General features: G+C 43.4%; 1 protein-coding gene and 1 long non-coding RNA gene across 2 annotated transcripts in view; both read left to right on the top strand.

Moving 5' to 3' along the window:
* Nucleotides 1–2,424, top strand: part of LOC147375403 (uncharacterized) — a 35,441-nt gene extending 33,017 nt beyond the window's left edge. The window contains exons 2-3 of the long non-coding RNA XR_015159927.1: nucleotides 1,391–1,470; nucleotides 2,146–2,424. This is a non-coding gene — a long non-coding RNA (uncharacterized LOC147375403). The remainder of the gene's footprint in view (nucleotides 1–1,390; nucleotides 1,471–2,145) is intronic.
* A 2,701-nt stretch (nucleotides 2,425–5,125) lies between these two features.
* Nucleotides 5,126–17,859, top strand: part of DHCR24 (24-dehydrocholesterol reductase) — a 36,456-nt gene continuing 23,722 nt past the window's right edge. Inside the window, exons 1-2 of the mRNA XM_086390104.1 lie at nucleotides 5,126–5,451; nucleotides 9,869–10,024. Of these exons, the coding sequence (XP_086246230.1) occupies nucleotides 5,221–5,451; nucleotides 9,869–10,024 (387 nt within the window). The 5' untranslated portion in view covers nucleotides 5,126–5,220. The remainder of the gene's footprint in view (nucleotides 5,452–9,868; nucleotides 10,025–17,859) is intronic.

The raw sequence follows: 17,859 nt of genomic DNA, 5'->3' as shown, positions 1-17,859 counted from the left end.
CAACAGTGCTCAATTCCTCTCCTTTTTCTCTTCTGTTCTGCCAGAAACATTTTCTCTCCTTTTTAAGTGTTCTGTGTAATTGGACCACTCATGAGGTTCACTCATGGATTCAGTCCTGGTCAGGGAGCTAAGAGTCTGCAAGCTGTGTGGCACAGCCAAAAAAGAGAAAACTTAGATGCAACGAAACCTGGAAATACTGTTGTTTATACAGGTTGCTTGTTAAAATAAAATTCTGAGTATATTACTCTGAAATTTTTAATAGTTTTTCTGGCTCCCAAGTGAAGTGCAGAGTCAGTACCATGGTCTGGCTCCTGCCTGCCTCCTCCACTCTTCTTTCCTTAAGCTCCAGCCACACAGGGTTTCTTCCTATGTGTCCTCCCAGGCCCAAGGCCTTCCTTCCAAGAGGCTATATCCTCCATCTTGACCAGTCTCACCCCAAATTGTTGCCTGCGTTGTATCTGTTCACTTTTCAGGTTTGTCAGGGAAACTGTCCCCTTCTCCCCCAGACAAGATCTTGTTAAAATGAAGATTCTGATTCTGTCAGTCCAGGGTGGAGTCTAAGGTTCTGCATTTCTACCAATCTCCCAGGTGATTCCAATGCGGTCAGTCCAACAACCACATTTTGAGTAGGAGGCTTTGGACCTCATGAAGTCCCTTGTTCCTTGAATGTGCAACTTGTGTACTGTGTTCAAAAACATGGATGATAACGAAATTCACTGGAACTTTGCCTGTCATGACAAAATAAAGATCCTTCAACAGAGGATTGATTAAATAAGTTAAGCCACACACACACACCTGTACACATACACACACACATACTTTGGAATATAAGGAAACCATTTTAAATGTCTATAGCTTATGGTTAATTTTTTATAAAGCAAATTGTAAAGCTCTCATTGAATTGACCTTCAGGGAATTATGTATGTATGTATATGTATATGGGGCCAGAGTTATATCTAGGAAGATGTTTATGAATATGGGAACTTTAGTTGTCTTTTGATGATAAGCCATTTGAGGGAAGTACAAGATTCAACCCACTGGGAATCAGATAGTTCTATAGTATATATTTAATGAAAGAAATCCACATATAAGTAGACTCACACAGTTCAAACCCATGTTGTTCAAGGGTCATCTGTATATACACACATACATATAAAATACAACTCTTCATGTGCTTTCATAGAACCCTATAATTCCTTACCATAGTACTTAACACACTGTTTCACAATTGCCTATTCATCTGTCCAGGTCCTTCACAATGATCTGTCAGGGCAATGGCTGTATCTAGTTCGCTACAGTATCCCCAGTACATTGCACAATTACTGCATGTCAACAATTACTGAATATATGGTTAATATCCATCTAAGAATGATCCCCCTTTTTCCCCCAGGATGTTGCTGTATCTGATGGATCTCCTGGAACCGTGATCACTCTGGCCATTATCTGGGAAGCTAACCCAGGAAAGACAGAGTAAGCAGAACAGGAAGAATAATGTCTTTCAAGCTGTCATTGAGCCAATGACTTAACCAACTCTGGGTCAATCTACACTAGGACTTTTGGCTATATGAGAAAATAAACACCCTTGTTGTTGCTGGTGTTTGAGTTAGAAAGCATGACCAGTGAGAAACTGAGTAAATCAAAGAATGAATGACTCTGATCACTAGCATAAGAAAGCCAGCTCCCCTAGAATGGAGTTAAAGTCTTGTCCTGGAGACTTCAAAAACTGCTTACTGTTCTTAAGACACTCAAGGTGATAAAACAAGCAAAGTCTTGATAATCTAGATGTGAGATTACAGTTTTCTTATTTCTTATTATAGTTTTCTAGATAAACTGGACTTTTAGGCAAAAACTGCACTTTGCAAGGAAAAACAATCTCACTAGGGCTTCATTTAAAACCAAAGATAATATTCTTAGAGACATTTCAGAGTCAATACATATTTAATCCAATCTCCTAAATGTTAGCACATGTAAGCATAACTTGGAGACTTTTTTTAAAAGCTGACTCTTGGGCCTCACCTAGGGAGATTTTGATTCAGTGGGGTGTGGTGGGATTCAGGAATCTGCATTTTAGAGTAATCTGATGTGGATTGTCTCAGAACACATTTCAAGAAACTCTATTCTAAAGCTTCCACTTTGTATATCTAGATCCTAACCATAAGAAATGATGTTTCACATAATAATCAAGGGAGCAGATTCAAGTGATGGAAAGATCCACAAGATGGGAGCCATATCTGGACTTCTCTATTCACTAGACTAAGACACTGATCAGGCAAGTCTCTTAAGATCTCTATGTCTAAATGTCCCCATTTATTAAAAACTCAGATGAACAGTTCTCTGCATTGCCAGTCCTCAGACTGGTTATAAAGACCAGAATGATCTCAGTAGCTGTTCTGTAAAAATATAATAAAATGCTCTTTGTTAGAACTCTGGTGTTTACTGACCTCCTTAATAAGTAAAATTATTTGTGTTGTTTAGGGTCTATTCATTCACATTTTGAAAAGAGTGTTACATGGCCAAACTGTAAAAGGGATTTTGCTTAATTCCCGGTTAACCTGAGTACTTGTTAACCAGAACATCCTATTCCTAAGTATTATAACTAGGTTTCCATGAAAATAATACACATTAATTAACAACAATTTGTGAGTAGACTCCTTATCAAAGAGAGCTTCCTTGATTTGGGCAAAAATTAATGGGCCCAACAACTCACAGAACTGGAGAAATCGTGTATCTGATAAAGGATAATATCTAAAGTACATAGAGAACTCCTAAAACTCAACAACAACAACAAAAAACCCATTCAAAATAGGCAAAGGATTTCATAGACATTTCTCTAAAGAAGACATAGGAATAGCCAAAAAGCACATGAAAAAAACATTTAACATCATTAATCAATAGGGAAATGCAAATCAAAATCACAGTGAGATACTACCTCACAAACATTAGGATGACTACTGTCAAAAAAAAAAAAAATAGAAAGCAACAAATATTGGGACAGCAACAGTGGAGCAATACGGCAGCTGAAAAATTAAACACACAATTACCATACGATCCAGCAATTCCACTTCTGGATACATGCCAGAAGAATTAAAAGCAAGGTTTCAGAAAGATATTTGCACATCCATGTTTATAGCAAAATTATTCACAAGAGTTAAAACATAGAAGCAACCCAAGTGTCCATGAATGGATAAACAGATAAGCAAACTGTGGTACCTTAAAAAATGGAATATTATTCAGTCTTAAAAAGGAAAATAATCAAAGTCAAAATTAATAACGAGGTATTTTGCATTCTCTTTTTTGTACTGTCTTTGAAATCCAGTTCGTGTTTTACACTGAAAATGTCTCAGTCTGGACCAGCCGCATACCAGTAGCTGGTAGCTCTTGTGTTAAGACTGTACAGGTCTAGATGATTCATTTTTGAAACCCAGTGCAAACACCCTCTCACTATTTGATTTTGATCTTTGAATGTTCAAGCCTCTATCTACATTCTTCACTCATTCATTGGTCAGCAAACACTGGGATGTCCACTGTGCACCAAGTATTATGCTAGAAAGTGGAAATACAGTCTGTGACGGTGAGAGACACCCAGAGATGGCTATGAAATAATATAAAAGAATTGTAACATAGAATATTGTTGTTACTGAGTCTCTTAAGTCAGAATACAATTCTTTTGCAACCCCATGAACTGTAGCTCACCAGGCTCCTCTGTTCACAGGATTTCCCAAGTAAGAATACTGGAGTGGATTGCCATTTCCTCCTCCAGGAGAATCTTCCCCACCCAGGGATCAAATCCATGTCTCCTGCATTGGCAGGTGTTCTTTACCACTGAACCAACCAGGGAAGCCCCATGACACAGAATAGACGCACTCTATTTTATGGGCACCTGAAAGGGGAAGGACATGTAGTTTTAGAGGTGGCCCTGAGCTGACTTCAAGGACCTGTAATGTTAGCTACGAATAGAATGGCAAAGGGCATGCCAGAGGTGTCAGCTTGATCAAAGGCCTGAAATGAGGGATGGGGGTCCCCGGCAACCGCTAAAGAGTGCCTGTTAGGGCAAAGGTGAAAAAGGGAAGTGGGGAGGTAAGCAGAGCCAGTGAAAGGCCTAGTGAGTCATGCTAGGCTTCTGAAATTAAAAAAAAAAAAAAAACTACACTTCCTAAAATTTCAGAAATAATTGTCTCTCTGCAGGATCCTGTGGAATGCAAATGATACTGGATTTAAGCTTTTGCTGGTAACAGTCGTGCTCCTCTGGATTAGCTCCTCCAAGAGGGCAGGGCCATCTGCTATGCTCACCACCCTGCCCTAGTGTCTGCAACACTGCCTGGTAGAGAGGGCGCTAGAAGTTTACAGAGCCGGTTCCTTCTTTTAGTCCTTTCCTCAAGTCTTCCCCTTCCGCTCAGTCCAGCGGGAAAGGGGGAAGGGCGCCAGCCCTAGCCTGCGCTTCGAAAGTCCTCCAGAGGCAGGCCTCATCCTTCTAGGATGTTTCCTCGTCCATAAAATGGGTTCACAACTACCCGCCGCGCCGAACTGTTGCGTAACTCGAATTAGAGAAAGCGCCTGGAAAAATGAAAAGGTGCGCTTCTTGGCCTTGAGGGTAGACTGACTTGACCCGTGGACTTCAAGGCCAGTTTTCCACCCTCCCTGGCCCAGATGGGCATCCTCGGCCAAAGTGCAGGGTGATCGATCCCAGAGCCTGGGACGCCCAGAACCGACACCCTGGGAGGTAACCCTACGCATGACTGCTTAACGCGGCTCTCGAAGAGGCGCCACCTAAGGAGGAGGGGTGGAGGTTGCAACCGCTCCCCTCGGTGTTGGGGCTACTCCTCAGTTTCCAGGGCCTGGACATCCGAATCCCGCAGCCCGCTCCCCAAAGACCCCCGCAGACCAGAACGCAGCAGACCCCTCCAGCACGCTGGTCCCCGACCACCCCCTCCCAGCGTGTCCGAGAGGAGAAGAGGGTGGAGCGGACAGGCTCCCGCAGCCAATAAAATCAGCGGGTTCCTGGTCCGATCCCCGGCGCGGCTCGCCATTGGTCGCCACCAGGGTCTCGGCCCACCGAACCTTTGCGACCCGAGCCAATCGCTAGACGGCGAGGGGTCCTTAGGCTCGAGGGGAGCCGGAGGCGGGCGGCTGCGAGTGCAAGCAGGCGAGGAGCCGGTGGCGGTGACAAGCGGCGCGAGCCCGCAAACCGCCTCCCGCGTGCGGCGTGCCACCGGCTCCACCATGGAGCCCGCTGTGTCGCTGGCCGTGTGCGCGCTGCTCTTCCTGCTCTGGGTTCGGGTGAAGGGGCTGGAGTTCGTTCTCATCCACCAGCGCTGGGTGTTTGTGTGCCTCTTCCTCCTACCTCTCTCGCTCATCTTCGACATCTACTACTACGTGCGCGCCTGGGTGGTGTTCAAGCTCAGCAGCGCACCGCGGCTGCACGAACAGCGCGTGCGGGACATCCAGAAACAGGTGAGCGGCGCCGGGTGGGGCGGGAGCCAGGCGCGAAGTGGTGCGCGGCGCGGAGCAAGGGCTTCCTTGAAGAGGTGGCATTTGAGCGAGATTTGAACTCAACAGAAATGTGATGGGGGCGGGGGTGCTTCCTGAGAGGGAACGGAGTAAGCAAAGGCGTTGAATAGAACATTGCTCCGACATTTATGGAGTGCCTACTGTGTGCAGAGTGCGGGCGGGTTATCTGGCGAGATGTAAAGAATCGTACTTAGGTAGCTCTCACCAGGCCCAGATGGTTTCAGAGGAGGAGCCGGGCTTCAAGGAAGTGCACTTGGCGCTGGTGACTGGGAAGTAGCGGGAATGATCCGGGGAACGTGTGAGCATATAAGGGGAGGGGCTGAAGGTCCGAAAGTCAGTTTGAAGCTAGGTTGCGGGCGGGGGCTTCAGTTTGGAGTTTACTCTGTAGCAAGGAGCTTTTCACGCGCTTAGATTAGAGGACTAAAGTGACTAAAGAAGGTAGCACCACACCAGGGTGGGGAGCCTCGCAGACCCTGCGCCAGGCGCTCACTCAAGAAGGCAGTGTCCTTCCCTATGTCAGCGCTCACAGAACCCGTACGCCTGCTGCAGCTCACAGCCGAGCCTTTTCCTTCTGTGCCATCGCCAGAATGGACATCAGGCATGAACATCAGGCCTGGGCAGTTTCTTGGCGCCCTCTGCCCCTCCGTATGTTCCTTTCTTACTGGCCTCGGGTTGCACAGAGCTTCTGTTTCCTGCAGCCACCCTCACCACAGGTGTTGCAGCCTCCATGTTCTGTTTGCTGCTGGCTGAGTGCTGCCGATAAGAGCGTGAAGACGAATGCGGAGAGCCACCGATGGGAGGGATAGACCTTGGACCCCGTGGGAGCAGGCAGCATCTGGAAGCCCTTTACTCAGGCTGCCATGGATTGTGCTAGTCACAGTCACAGCTCCAGAGCCCTCCCGACTTTCAGTCCTGTTTCCTAGTTCTTTCTATGTGCTCAGATTCTCAATTTCCCTGCTTATCTTCCCTATCAGAGTGTGAGCTCCATGAAGGCAGACTGCTGACTCCTCTCTGTCCAATGAGTCCTGGCCCAAAGCAGCGCAGTGAGCACTTCTGAACCTAAGCTAAACCAAAGGGCTTCCTCAGTGGCTCAGTGGTAGAAAATCTTCCTGCAATGCAGAATCCCTGGGTCAGGAAGGTCCCCTGGAGAAGGAAATGGCAACCCACTCCAGTATTTTTTTCCTAGGGAATCCCATGGACAGAGGAGCCTGGCAGGCTACAACAGTCAGTCCCTGGAGTCACAGAGTTGGACACGACTGAGCGACTAAACAGCAACATTAGGGACAGGAAGACAAGGGGTCTTGCCAGACCAACCCACTGCTGTGGTCCTACCCTGTGCCACACTCTGTGCCACTGATGTTCATTATTTTTCATCCTCACCGCATTGCTGATAGGTCTTTGTGGGGGTTTTTTGCATTTATTACTTTTTTGGTGGCACTTCTTCCTGGACTATAAGTTTTTGTTTCTTCAGTTTCTTCTGGGGTATCCTCTTCTTTCATGCAACATCCTCTTCTGGTTGAAGAACGATCTGCTCTTTATCAGTAAGGATCATCCCAGTATGGCAGAGAGAGTTCATGTACAGGTTGATCCGACCAAGAGCTCTGTAAGTCCTGAGCTGCGTCTTGAGGCTCAATGACCAGAAAAGCTACATCTAAGCCCTTAAATTCACCATTACTCTCTGCACTTTTGAGCATGTGCAGTAAGGATTCAGCACTCTTTTTTGGGCCACCAATCCTGCATCCAGCCCCACTGTTTGGCCTGGGCCCACCTACAAGCTTCACCATTGTAACGGCAGAATAGCACACATTGCTTCTGTAGAGTGACATCCTTGGTGGCTTTTCGGATATGTATACTCTTAATGGCCTGGGCAGTTTCACGGGTGTTCTTAAAGTGAACACGAAGGTTCAAACCTCTTGAGTTGCATAATTTTGTGGAGTTTTCTGAGTCAAGTAAATAGTAAACCATTTTCAGAGGTCACCTCTGGCCACTTACCAGAAAAGGACCACCCTGGGAGATCTTGCACCTGTTCTACAGATGTGCCTAAGATGGTATAGCTAGTAAATGGGTCTGGAAGCCAGGTCAGCGCAATCTCTGAACCTGAACTCTGACGTTGCTTCTTTCCCAATCCTTTCCATTCTACCCTGGAGGTCTGGTTCTGTTGCCTCACTCCTGGAAAGTGGTGATAGCTACCTGACCAGTTGCCCCTTTCCTGGGCCCTGCCCACCTTTCTCTGGCTTGCCCTGCCCTAAGGGCATGGTGCCACAGGATTACCTCCCTGCCCAAAATCTTGGTTGGCTCCCATCAGAATCCATCCCAACCAGTGTTTCCAGCTTGATGAACTCCACATTCACCTCATGTTCCAGTCCCGTCCTCCACCCCCAGTTCCCATTCCTGGCTGCATGCAGCTCTCCCAATGCATCCTGCCCACCTCCAGGTTTGTATTAAGTCCTGGGACTGCAGAGTTGGGCAGGGGCAAAGTCTGCTTGGTCACACACCCTACTCATAGGAATCCCTTCCTCAGTTACACCCCTCTGTGCAAAACCTCTGCTTCACATGGGACTCTGGCCTCTCTGATCGCAGAACAGTTCTTCCCCATGTTGAGCTTCCCCATGTTGCCTGATGAGTTTCAGTGCAGCCTATTCTAGGACTCTCGATTGCAAGTGACAGAAACTCAGCTCCAACTGGCTTGAGCAAAAGGGGACTTTATTGACCCAGGTCTTGAAAAGTCCTGAAGTAGGACTTGCCGGGGAATCCAATGGTTAAGACTCTGCCCTTACTCTGAGTTTTTAATGCAGGAGGCACGAGTTCGACCCCTGGTCTGGGAAGTAAGATTCCCACCTGCCACAGGGTCTGGCCAAAAAAAGAGAGAAAAGTCCAGGAAAAAAAGCGGCTCAGACCTCACTGGATCCAGCATCAGTCTCTGTCTTTCCACCCAGCTGTCATTCTTGGCTCTTTTTTGTTCTGAGTTGACTTCATTCTCAGGGAGGCTGTCTCCCTGCAGGGGCCCCAGCAGTGTCTGGCTTATATCCAGCCAGCCTAGCAACTCCTGTAAAGTGAGAGGCCGTCTTCTGGAATTGGTCTTCATTGGCTTAACTTGGATCATAGGCCTGTCCCTGAACTGGTCACTGTGGCCAGGGGAATGGAGTCAGACCTCAGTCACATGCCCATCTCTGGGGGCAATCAGCATCACCCGGACCAAAGAAAGATGGGACTGTTAGAAGCAGATGAAGAGGACATGGATGGTCGCAGGTCACAGCAACAGATGTCCACCTCCCTGCCATTTTCCATCAGCAAGAAGGGTTTGCTTCCTCCCATGTTCCTCCTGAGCCGTTTGTTCTGTGTGTTTTGTGCTCGGGTCACTTATAGCAGAGCTTTAGCAAAAGTTCTTCCTTCCATGTCTGATGGTGAATCTGGCCTCCTTTGCTGGTTTCCTCCTGCTCAGAGTGATACATGAGTTAATATGCACAGATGCTTAGAACAGGGCTTGGCACATAATCAGCTTCAGTAAGTGTTAGCTGTTACTCTGTTGCCAATTAATATAAGCCCGTTTATCCTTCCAGGCCTGAAGTTGGGTAGTCCTGAGTTTGTGATGGACAGGGAGGCCTGGCGTGCTGCAATTCATGGGGTCGCAAAGAGTCGGATACGACTGAGCGACTGATCTGATCTGATCTGATGGTGAATCTGGGCTTTGCCCTTCAGCAGTTGCATAATGTTGGGCAAGTTATTTTGCCTCTCATTTTCTTCATCTGCAAAAGGAAGCGGATCATCCCAAACACCTGGGTTGTTGTGAGAATTAAACGAAACAAGACACAACAGGTGCCTGGCGCAGGGGGCGCAGCTAGTAGATACTGGGTTGAACAAAAAATTTGCTGGGTTTATGTGAAAGCCTGAACGAACTTTGCAGCCAACCCAATAGTTACCATTTGTGTGCTGCTGCTGCTGCTAAGTAGCTTCAGTTGTGTCCAACTCTGTGCGACCCCATAGACGGCAGCCCACTAGGCTCCTCTGTCCCTGTGTGGTTGTTATTATTTCCAATATAACACCTGCCCTGAACTTTGCAGTTAGAATAAATGTTTTCAAAGCACTTTGATCCTGCTTTCCAGCTCTTTCTTCATTTTGCTTTGTGGTGTGGCAACACTTTGACTTATCTGTCGGCCTCACTAGCCAAGGAGAGTCCAGAGGGTAAGGCCAGTGGGCCTTTCATCATCCCACTCCCCCAGGTGTCTGGAAGGATTCAGGCCTCTGTAAATGGTTGCTGACAAGTGAAGGCACTGTTCCCCGCCCCTTCTCCTGAAGGCAGGGCTATAAGCTGCCAGAGGATCCCTGCAGGTGCCAGCTCAGCCTCTGCTCGTGTCTGCAGGTACGGGAATGGAAGGAGCAGGGCAGCAAGACCTTCATGTGCACGGGGCGGCCTGGCTGGCTCACTGTTTCACTGCGGGTTGGGAAGTACAAGAAGACACACAAAAACATAATGATCAACCTGATGGACATTCTGGAGGTGGACACCAAGAAACAGGTGAGAGAAGTGGCATGGTTCTCTGGCTCTGGGAGTGGGTGGGGCACTGCCCCTGGTGCAAATGACTCACAGGGAGATAATTTTAACCAAAGGCATCCCAGAGTGAACAGGACCAAGACCCTCGGTCATCATAGAAGGCTCTGCCCACCATTGTCATCCTGCAGAGCCTCACAGCTTTGGAAGAGATTGGTCACAGCTTTGGAAGAGATTGGTCATAGCCTCATCTCACAGGCGGGCAGACTGAGAGCTCAGGGCGATTCTTTGTTTATCTGCCACTCCACAGAAGACAGGGATGGGGAAATCATGGGCAAGAATGAACCTGTTTACCTCTTCCCAGTAAGGAAGTGTGCTGGTGAAAATGGGACTGTGGAGGTAGCTCAGAGGATAGGCCTCATTCCAAGCTTTCTGGGGACCCACTTGTTAATAGCCCTAAATGTGTGCATCCTCTTTGGTCTATCTAGTATTTCTACTACTTGAAACCGGGCTCTCAGAAAAGGGAAATAAAGACAACAGAGAAAGAGAGGGATATTATATTACAACTTTATTTTTAATCAAAGACAATATGATATCCAATAGTAGGGAGTTGTTATATATGGTATATCCACATGATAGCATTTTGTTGTGACGCCTTATCCAAGTTACTTAATTTCCCTGTGCCTTTTCCTCCCCCTTAACAGCTTTATTGGCATATACTTGACATATAATAAACTGTACATAGAGTTTTTATACATAGAACATGTACCATGTACCCTCTCTTCTTTTGTATGGCTTCTTTCACTCAGCATAATTATTCTGAGATTCATCCATGTATTAGAAGTACACTGCTTTATTGCTGTGTGGTATTCCAATCACAGCTTGTTTATCCTTTCACTTATTGATGGACATTTGGGTTGTTTCCAGTTTGGGTCTATTACAAGTAAAAGGGTGAGGAACATTTGGATATAGTCCAAACTGTTGTGTGGACATTTGCCCTTTTTTGAGGTAAATACCCGGCAGTGGAGCCCCTGGGTCATATGGTAGGTGTATGTTTAACTTTCGAAGAAACTGCCAAATTATTTTCTAAAGTAGTTGTAACATGTACATCTCCACAAGTGTTCTAGTTGCTCCATATCATTGTAAACTTGGTATAGTTAATTTTAGCCATTCAATTGTTGTAGGTATCTCAGTGTGATTTTTAACTGTTAATGACTAATGAATGATGTTGGGCATCTCTTCATGTACATATTTGCTGTTTTTATGCCTGTGGTGAAGTACTTGTTCAAGTCTTTTGCTAAAAATTTTTAATTGGGTTGTTTGTTTTCTCGCTGTGTATTCTAGAAACAAGACCTTCATCAGATATGCGGTTTGCATATATTTTCCCCTGGTGTTTTTGGCTTGTCTTTTGAAAACCAGAAGTTGTTTTAATTTTGACGAAGTCCAGTTTAGTAATTTCTTTTATAGATTGTGCTTTTAATGTTTTATTTAAAAAATCTTGCCCTACTCCATGTCTTAAAGGTTTTCTCTTCTGTTTTCTTCCAGAAGTATTATACTTTTAGGGTTTACGCTTAGAACTATGATTCATTTTGAGTTTGCATTTGATATGAGATATGGGTCCAGAATTTTTTTTTGCATGTGGATTTCCAATTGTTCCAGCTTCTTTTGTTGAAAAGACAATCCTTTCTCCTCTAAATTGCATTTGCACCTTTGCTGAAATCACTTGTCCGTATTTTCAGGTCTTTTTCTGGACTCTGCTGTTCTGTTGATCTGTTTGCCTGTCTGTATGCCAAGAACACATTGTCTCGAATACTATAGCTTTATATTAGTAAGTCCAAAATAATGAGTTGGGAATTTTTCCTTCCTTTTCACTTTTCCGGAGGAGTTTGTATAGAATTGGTTTTGTTTATTTAAAAGTCAGTGGAATTAACCAGGGAAGCCCTCTGAACCTGGAGTTCTCTTTGCAAGCAAGTTTTTAACTACAAATTAAGTTTTTTAAAAATAAATATAGGGCTCTTCAATTTATTTGTTTCTTCTTGGTGAGCTTTGGCAGTTTGTGTCTCTGAAGGCATTTGTCCATTTCATTGAGTTGTATAGTTGATTGACGTAAGGTTATTCGTAATATCCCCTTACTGCCTTGTGGACACGTACAGAATCTGTGGTGATGTCGTGTCTTTCATTTCTGATACTGATCATTTGTGTCTGCTCCCTTTTCTTCCTTAGCAATCTGACTAGAAGTTAATCAATTTTACTGATCTTCTCAAAGAACCAGCTTTTGGTTTCATTGATTTCTCTCTCTCTCTTTTTTTTGGTTTTCTATTTCATTGACTTCCACTTTGATCTTTGCTAATTTCTTATGCTGACTTTGGGTTTAATTTTACTCTTCTTTGTCTAGTTTTTTAAGGTAACAGCTGAGGTCATTGACTTAGACATTTCTTTATTTCTATTATGGATGTTTAGTGCTATAAATTTCCCCCTAAGCACTGTTTTAGAGCTGTCCCCAAATCGGATATCTTACCTTTTCATTTTCATTCAATTCAAATTACTTTCTAGTTTCGTTTTTGATATCTGCTTTGACCCAGAGGTTTTTTAGAAGCATGTTATTTAGTCTCTAAATACTTAGGAATTTTCCAGAGATCTTACTATTACTGATTTCTAATTTAATACAGTTGTCAGAAAACATACTTTATATGATTAAAATGCTTTTTGGCTTACTGAGACTTACTGTATGGGCTAGAATACAGTCTACTTGATAAATGTTCCTTGTACCTTTTTTTTGTTTTTGAACCTTTTTTTTTTCATTTTTGAATGTATATTCTGTTTGGGGATGATGTGTACTATAAGTCTCAATTAGGTCAAATTGGTTGATAGTGTTGTCCAAGTTTTCTATATCCTTATGAAATTTTCTCTCTACTTATTCTATCAGTTATTGAAAGGGCGATATTGCAATCTCTGTGATTATAGATTTGTTTTTATCTCTTGCACTTCTTACAGCTTTGCTTATATAATTTGAAGCTCTGTTATTAGGTATACAAATGCTTGGGATTTTTATTTCCTCTTGATTAATTGATCCCTTTATCATTGTGAATTACCTTTTTTAAAAAATTTCTTTTATCGAAGACCAGTTGTTTACAGTGTCGTGTTAATTTCTGCTGTACAGCAAAGTGACCCAACTATATGTATATATTCTTTTTCATATTCTTTTTCATTGTGATTTATTACGGGATACTGAATATAGTTCCCTATGCTATACAGTAGGACCTTGTTGTTTATCCTTTCTAAATATAATAGTTTGCATCTACTAATTCCAAACTCTCAATCCATCCATCTGCCCTGCCACTCGGTTTGGCAACCACAAGTCTGTCCTCTCTGTCTGTGAGTGTTTTTGTTTCATAGATAAGTATATATGTGTCATTTTTAAATGTAAAGTATAATTGATTTCCAATGTGTTAATTTCTGCTGTACAACAAAATGATTCAGTTGTGTGTGTCTCTGTGAAAGTGAAGTCACTTAGTCGTGTCCGATTCTTTGCGACCCCATGGACTGTAGCCTACCAGGCTCCTCCGTCCACGGAATTTTCCAGGCAAGAGTACTGGAGTGGGTTGCCATTTCCTTTTCCAGGGGATCTTCCTGACCCAGGGATCGAACCCAGGTCTCCCGCATTATAGGCAGACGCTTTACCATCTGAGCCACCAGGGAAGTCAAGCTGTGTGTCTCTATATAAATATATATGTATTCTTTTTCATATTCCTTTCCATTATGGTTTATCACAGGATATTGAATGTAGTCCCCTGTGCTGTACCATAGGACCTTATTTATCTGTTCTGTGTATAATAGTTTGCATATGCTAATCCCAAGCTCCCAATCCTTCCCTCCCCTGTCGCAACCACAAGTCTGTTCTCTGTGTCTGTGGGTCTGTTTTCTGTTTCATAGATATGTTTATTTGTGTCATAATTTAGATTCCACATATAAGTGATATCATATGGTATTTTTCTGACTCCCTTCACTTAATATGATAATCTCTATGTCCATCTATTGGAGAAGGAAATGGCAACCCACTCCAGTGTTCTTGCCTAGAGAATCCCAGGGACGGGGGAGCCTCGTGGGTTGCTGTCTATGGGGTCGCACAGAGTCAGACACGACTGAAGTGACTTAGCAGAGCAGCAGCAGCGTGTCCATCTATATTGCTACAAATGGAATTATTTCACTCTTTTTTATGGCTGAGTAGTATTCCATGGCAATGGCACCCCACTCCAGTACCCTTGCCTGGAAAATCCCATGGATGGAGGAGCCTGGTGGGCTTCAGTCCATGGGGTCGCTAAGAGTCAGACACGACTGAGCGACTTCACTTTCACTTTTCACTTTCATGCGTTGGAGAAGGAAATGGCAACCCACTCCAGTGTTCTTGCTTGGAGAGTCCCAGGGACGGGGGAGCCTGGTGGGCTGCCATCTATGGGGTCGCACAGAGTCAGACACGACTGAAGCGACTTAGCAGCAGCAGCAGCAGTATTCCATGGTATGTATATACCACATCTTCTTTATCCTTTCACCTGTCAATGGACATTTAAATTGTTTCTGTGTTTTGACTATTGTAAACAGTGCTGCTGTAAACATATGGCCGTGTTTTATTCCTAGGTCATATTCTTTGTTCAGAAATCTACTTTGTCTAAGTGGCAGCATGGTGTATTTTTTTTCCATCATTTTCCTTTTAATCTATTTGTATCTTTATATTTAAAGAGTTTCTTGTAGATAGCACATAATTAAGTCTTGCTTTTTATCTAACATGAGAATTTCTGCCTTTTAATTCAGATTTAAGGCTACTTACATTTAATGTTATTATTGATAAGAGTTAGTTTAAATTTGTTGCCTTGCCCTTTGTTTTCTGTTTGTGTCATTTGTTCTGTGTTCTCTTTTTCTGTCTGTTTTTTTGGATGAGTGAATCGTTTTTATGATTGTTTTAGCTCTTGTTGACTTAAAGCTGTAACTCTTTGCTTTGTTATTTTAGCAGTTGTGTTAGGATTTATGGCGTATACTTTCCTTGTCACTATCTACTTCAAGTGATGGTATCCCATTTGATGTGTACTGTAATAACCTTAATTTGCTTCCATTTCTCTCCTCCCTCCTTTGTGCTATTATTGTCATCCTTTTATGTGTGTTATAAGCCCCACACTACATTATTATTGTTACTAGTAGTTATCTTTTAAAGAAATTTAAATAAGAAAAATCTTATATAGTTACCTGTATAGTTACCATTTCTTCATTTTGAAGATTTATGTTTCCATCTTTTTCATTTTCCTTCGGCCTGAAGAACCTCCTTTGACACTTAAAAAAAAAAATCTTTAGTTACTTAATTTCTGGCTGCACTGAGTCTTCATTGCTTTGTATGGGGTTTTTCTAGTTGCGGCGAGCAGGGGTTACTCTCCATGGCAATGTGTGGGTTTCTCATTGTGGTGGCTTCTCTTACTGTGACACATGGGCTCTAGAGCACAGGCTTCAGTAGTTGTGGCTCATGGACTCAGTTGCTGTGTGGCAGGTAGAATCTTCCCAGACAAGGGGTCGGACCCGTGTCTCCCTCAGTGGTAGGCAGATTCCTAGCCACCAGACCACTAGGGAGCTGCCATCTTAGTCGTTTTTAAGCATGTCATTCAGTGCTATTAAATCCATGCGACTGTCATTCCGTCACTACCACCATCCGTTGCCATAACTCTTTTCCTCTTGTAAAACTGAAATTCTATACCCGTGAAACAGTAACTCCCTAATCTTCCCTCTCCCTAGACCCTGGCAACCACTTCCTACTATCTGTCTCTATAATTTTGACCACTCCAAGTACCTCGTGTAAGTGGATCATACAGTATTTGTCCTTTTATGACTAGCTTATTTTCCTTAGCAAAATGTCTTTGAGGTTTATTCATGTTATAGCATATTGCAGAATTTTCTTCCTTTTTTAAGGTTGGATAATATCCCATTGTATATTGTACTACATTTTGCTTATGCATTCATTCATCCATGGACACTTGGGTTGCTTCTATGTTTTAGCTATTGTGAATAATGCTACTATGCGCATGGGTGTAGAAATATCATTTCAAGACCCTACTTTCAATTATTTTGGGTATATACCCAGAAGTGGAATTGCTATCTCACTTGGCAGTTCTATTTAATTTTTCAAGGAATGGCTGTACTGTTTTCCATAGTGATTGCACCATTTAACATCCCTACCAAGAGTGCACAAGGGTTTTAATTTTTCTAAATCCTTACCAGCACTTGTAATTTTCTGTTTTTGTTTTGTGTTTAATAATAGCCATCCTAAGGGCTATGAGGTTGCCTTCATTTCTGAAAGATATCTTCAGTGGGTATGGAATTCCAGGGTGACGGGTCTTTTTCCTTCAGTACTTTGAAGATGCTCCAGCATCTTCTTACTTGCATTATTTCCAATAAGAAATCTCTCATGCTTTGTATGTAACATACCTTTTTCCTTTGACTGCTTTTAAGATTTTCTCTTTGTAACTAGTTTTAAGCAATTATTATGATGTGTCATGGTATAGTTTTCTTCATAATTCTTGTGCTTGGGAGCCATATAATTTTTCATCGTATTTTAAAATTCAAGGGTCATTATTTCTTTAAGTAGTTTTTCTTTCTCTTCCTCTCTCCTTGTGGACTGCTATTACACATAAGTTGGGCCAGTTGAAGTTGTTTCATAGCTCAGCTCACTGATACGCTGTTCATAAAAGTCCCCCCCCCCCGCCCACCACACTGTATATTTCATTTTGGACAGTTTCTATTGCTGTGTATTAGAATGCACAGTGTCTTCTTCTGCTGTGTCTAATTTGCCATCAATCCTAACCAGTGTATTTTTCATCTCCAACATTGTGGTTTTCATTTCTAGAAGTTTGATTTGGATCTTTTTACTGCCTTTTAAATATCTCTGCTTAACTTTTTGAACATAAGGATTATTAGTAATAATTATTTTAATGCTCTTATTTGCTGATTCTAATATCTATCAGTTTGGGGTCTGTTTTATCAAGACAGATTGATTATTCCCCTCAGGATGGGTTGAATTTTCCTGCCTCTCTGCATGCCTAGTGAACTTTGATTGGATTCTAGACATCATGGATTTTACCTTGTCAGGTGCTGAGTATTTCTGTACCCCTGTAAATCTTCCTGAGCTTTGTTCTGAGATATAGCTGAGTTACTGGGAAAGAGTTTGACCTAGTTGGGTATTGAGTGTTCAGGTGGGGTTGAAGTGGCGTGTAATCTAGGGGCAATTATTCCCTGCTGCTGAGCAAGACCCTTAGAAGTACTCTACCCATTGCCCTAAGAGTCATAAATTTTCCAGTCTGGATTGTGGGAATGAATAGTATTTCCTGCCCTGTGTGAGCCCCTGGCTCTGTCACCTTCCAGGCTCTTCCCCTGACCTCAGCCTTGGGTAATTTCCTCCTGTGTACCCATCAGTTCCCAGCTGAATATTCAGTGGGCACTTTGGCAGTACTTCAGAGTTTTCTCTCTGCAGCTCTGTCTTCCCCAGTACTCTGTCCTGCAGACTCTGCTCATCTTTGTCTTATTGGGCCCTCAACTCCGAGTCCACAGGACTCCCCTTCCTGTACTGCCTAACTCCAGGTGGCTAGCTGGGGCAGCCACAGAACTCACCCTGTTTATTTTCTGTCTCTTTGAGATCATTAACTTCATTGTCTGATGTTCACTATGTTGAAAATTCCTGTTTCATTTATTTTGTCCTTTTTTTTCTAGGCAGTACGGTTAAACTAGTTCTTTTTGCTCCATCTTGACGGGAAGCAGAAGACCACTTGATGACACATTCATGTGTCTGGTTTTTTTTTAGTGTAAAAGTTTGTTTTTATGGTGACACA

Source organism: Bos grunniens, chromosome 3 (assembly GCF_055505025.1).
Source record: "Bos grunniens cultivar Pamir isolate PY7600 chromosome 3, Bosgru_T2T1.0, whole genome shotgun sequence".
NCBI lineage: Eukaryota > Metazoa > Chordata > Mammalia > Artiodactyla > Bovidae > Bos > Bos grunniens.
The sequence above is the reverse complement of the archived record's forward strand: the minus strand, read 5'-3'. Positions and strand labels throughout refer to the sequence as shown.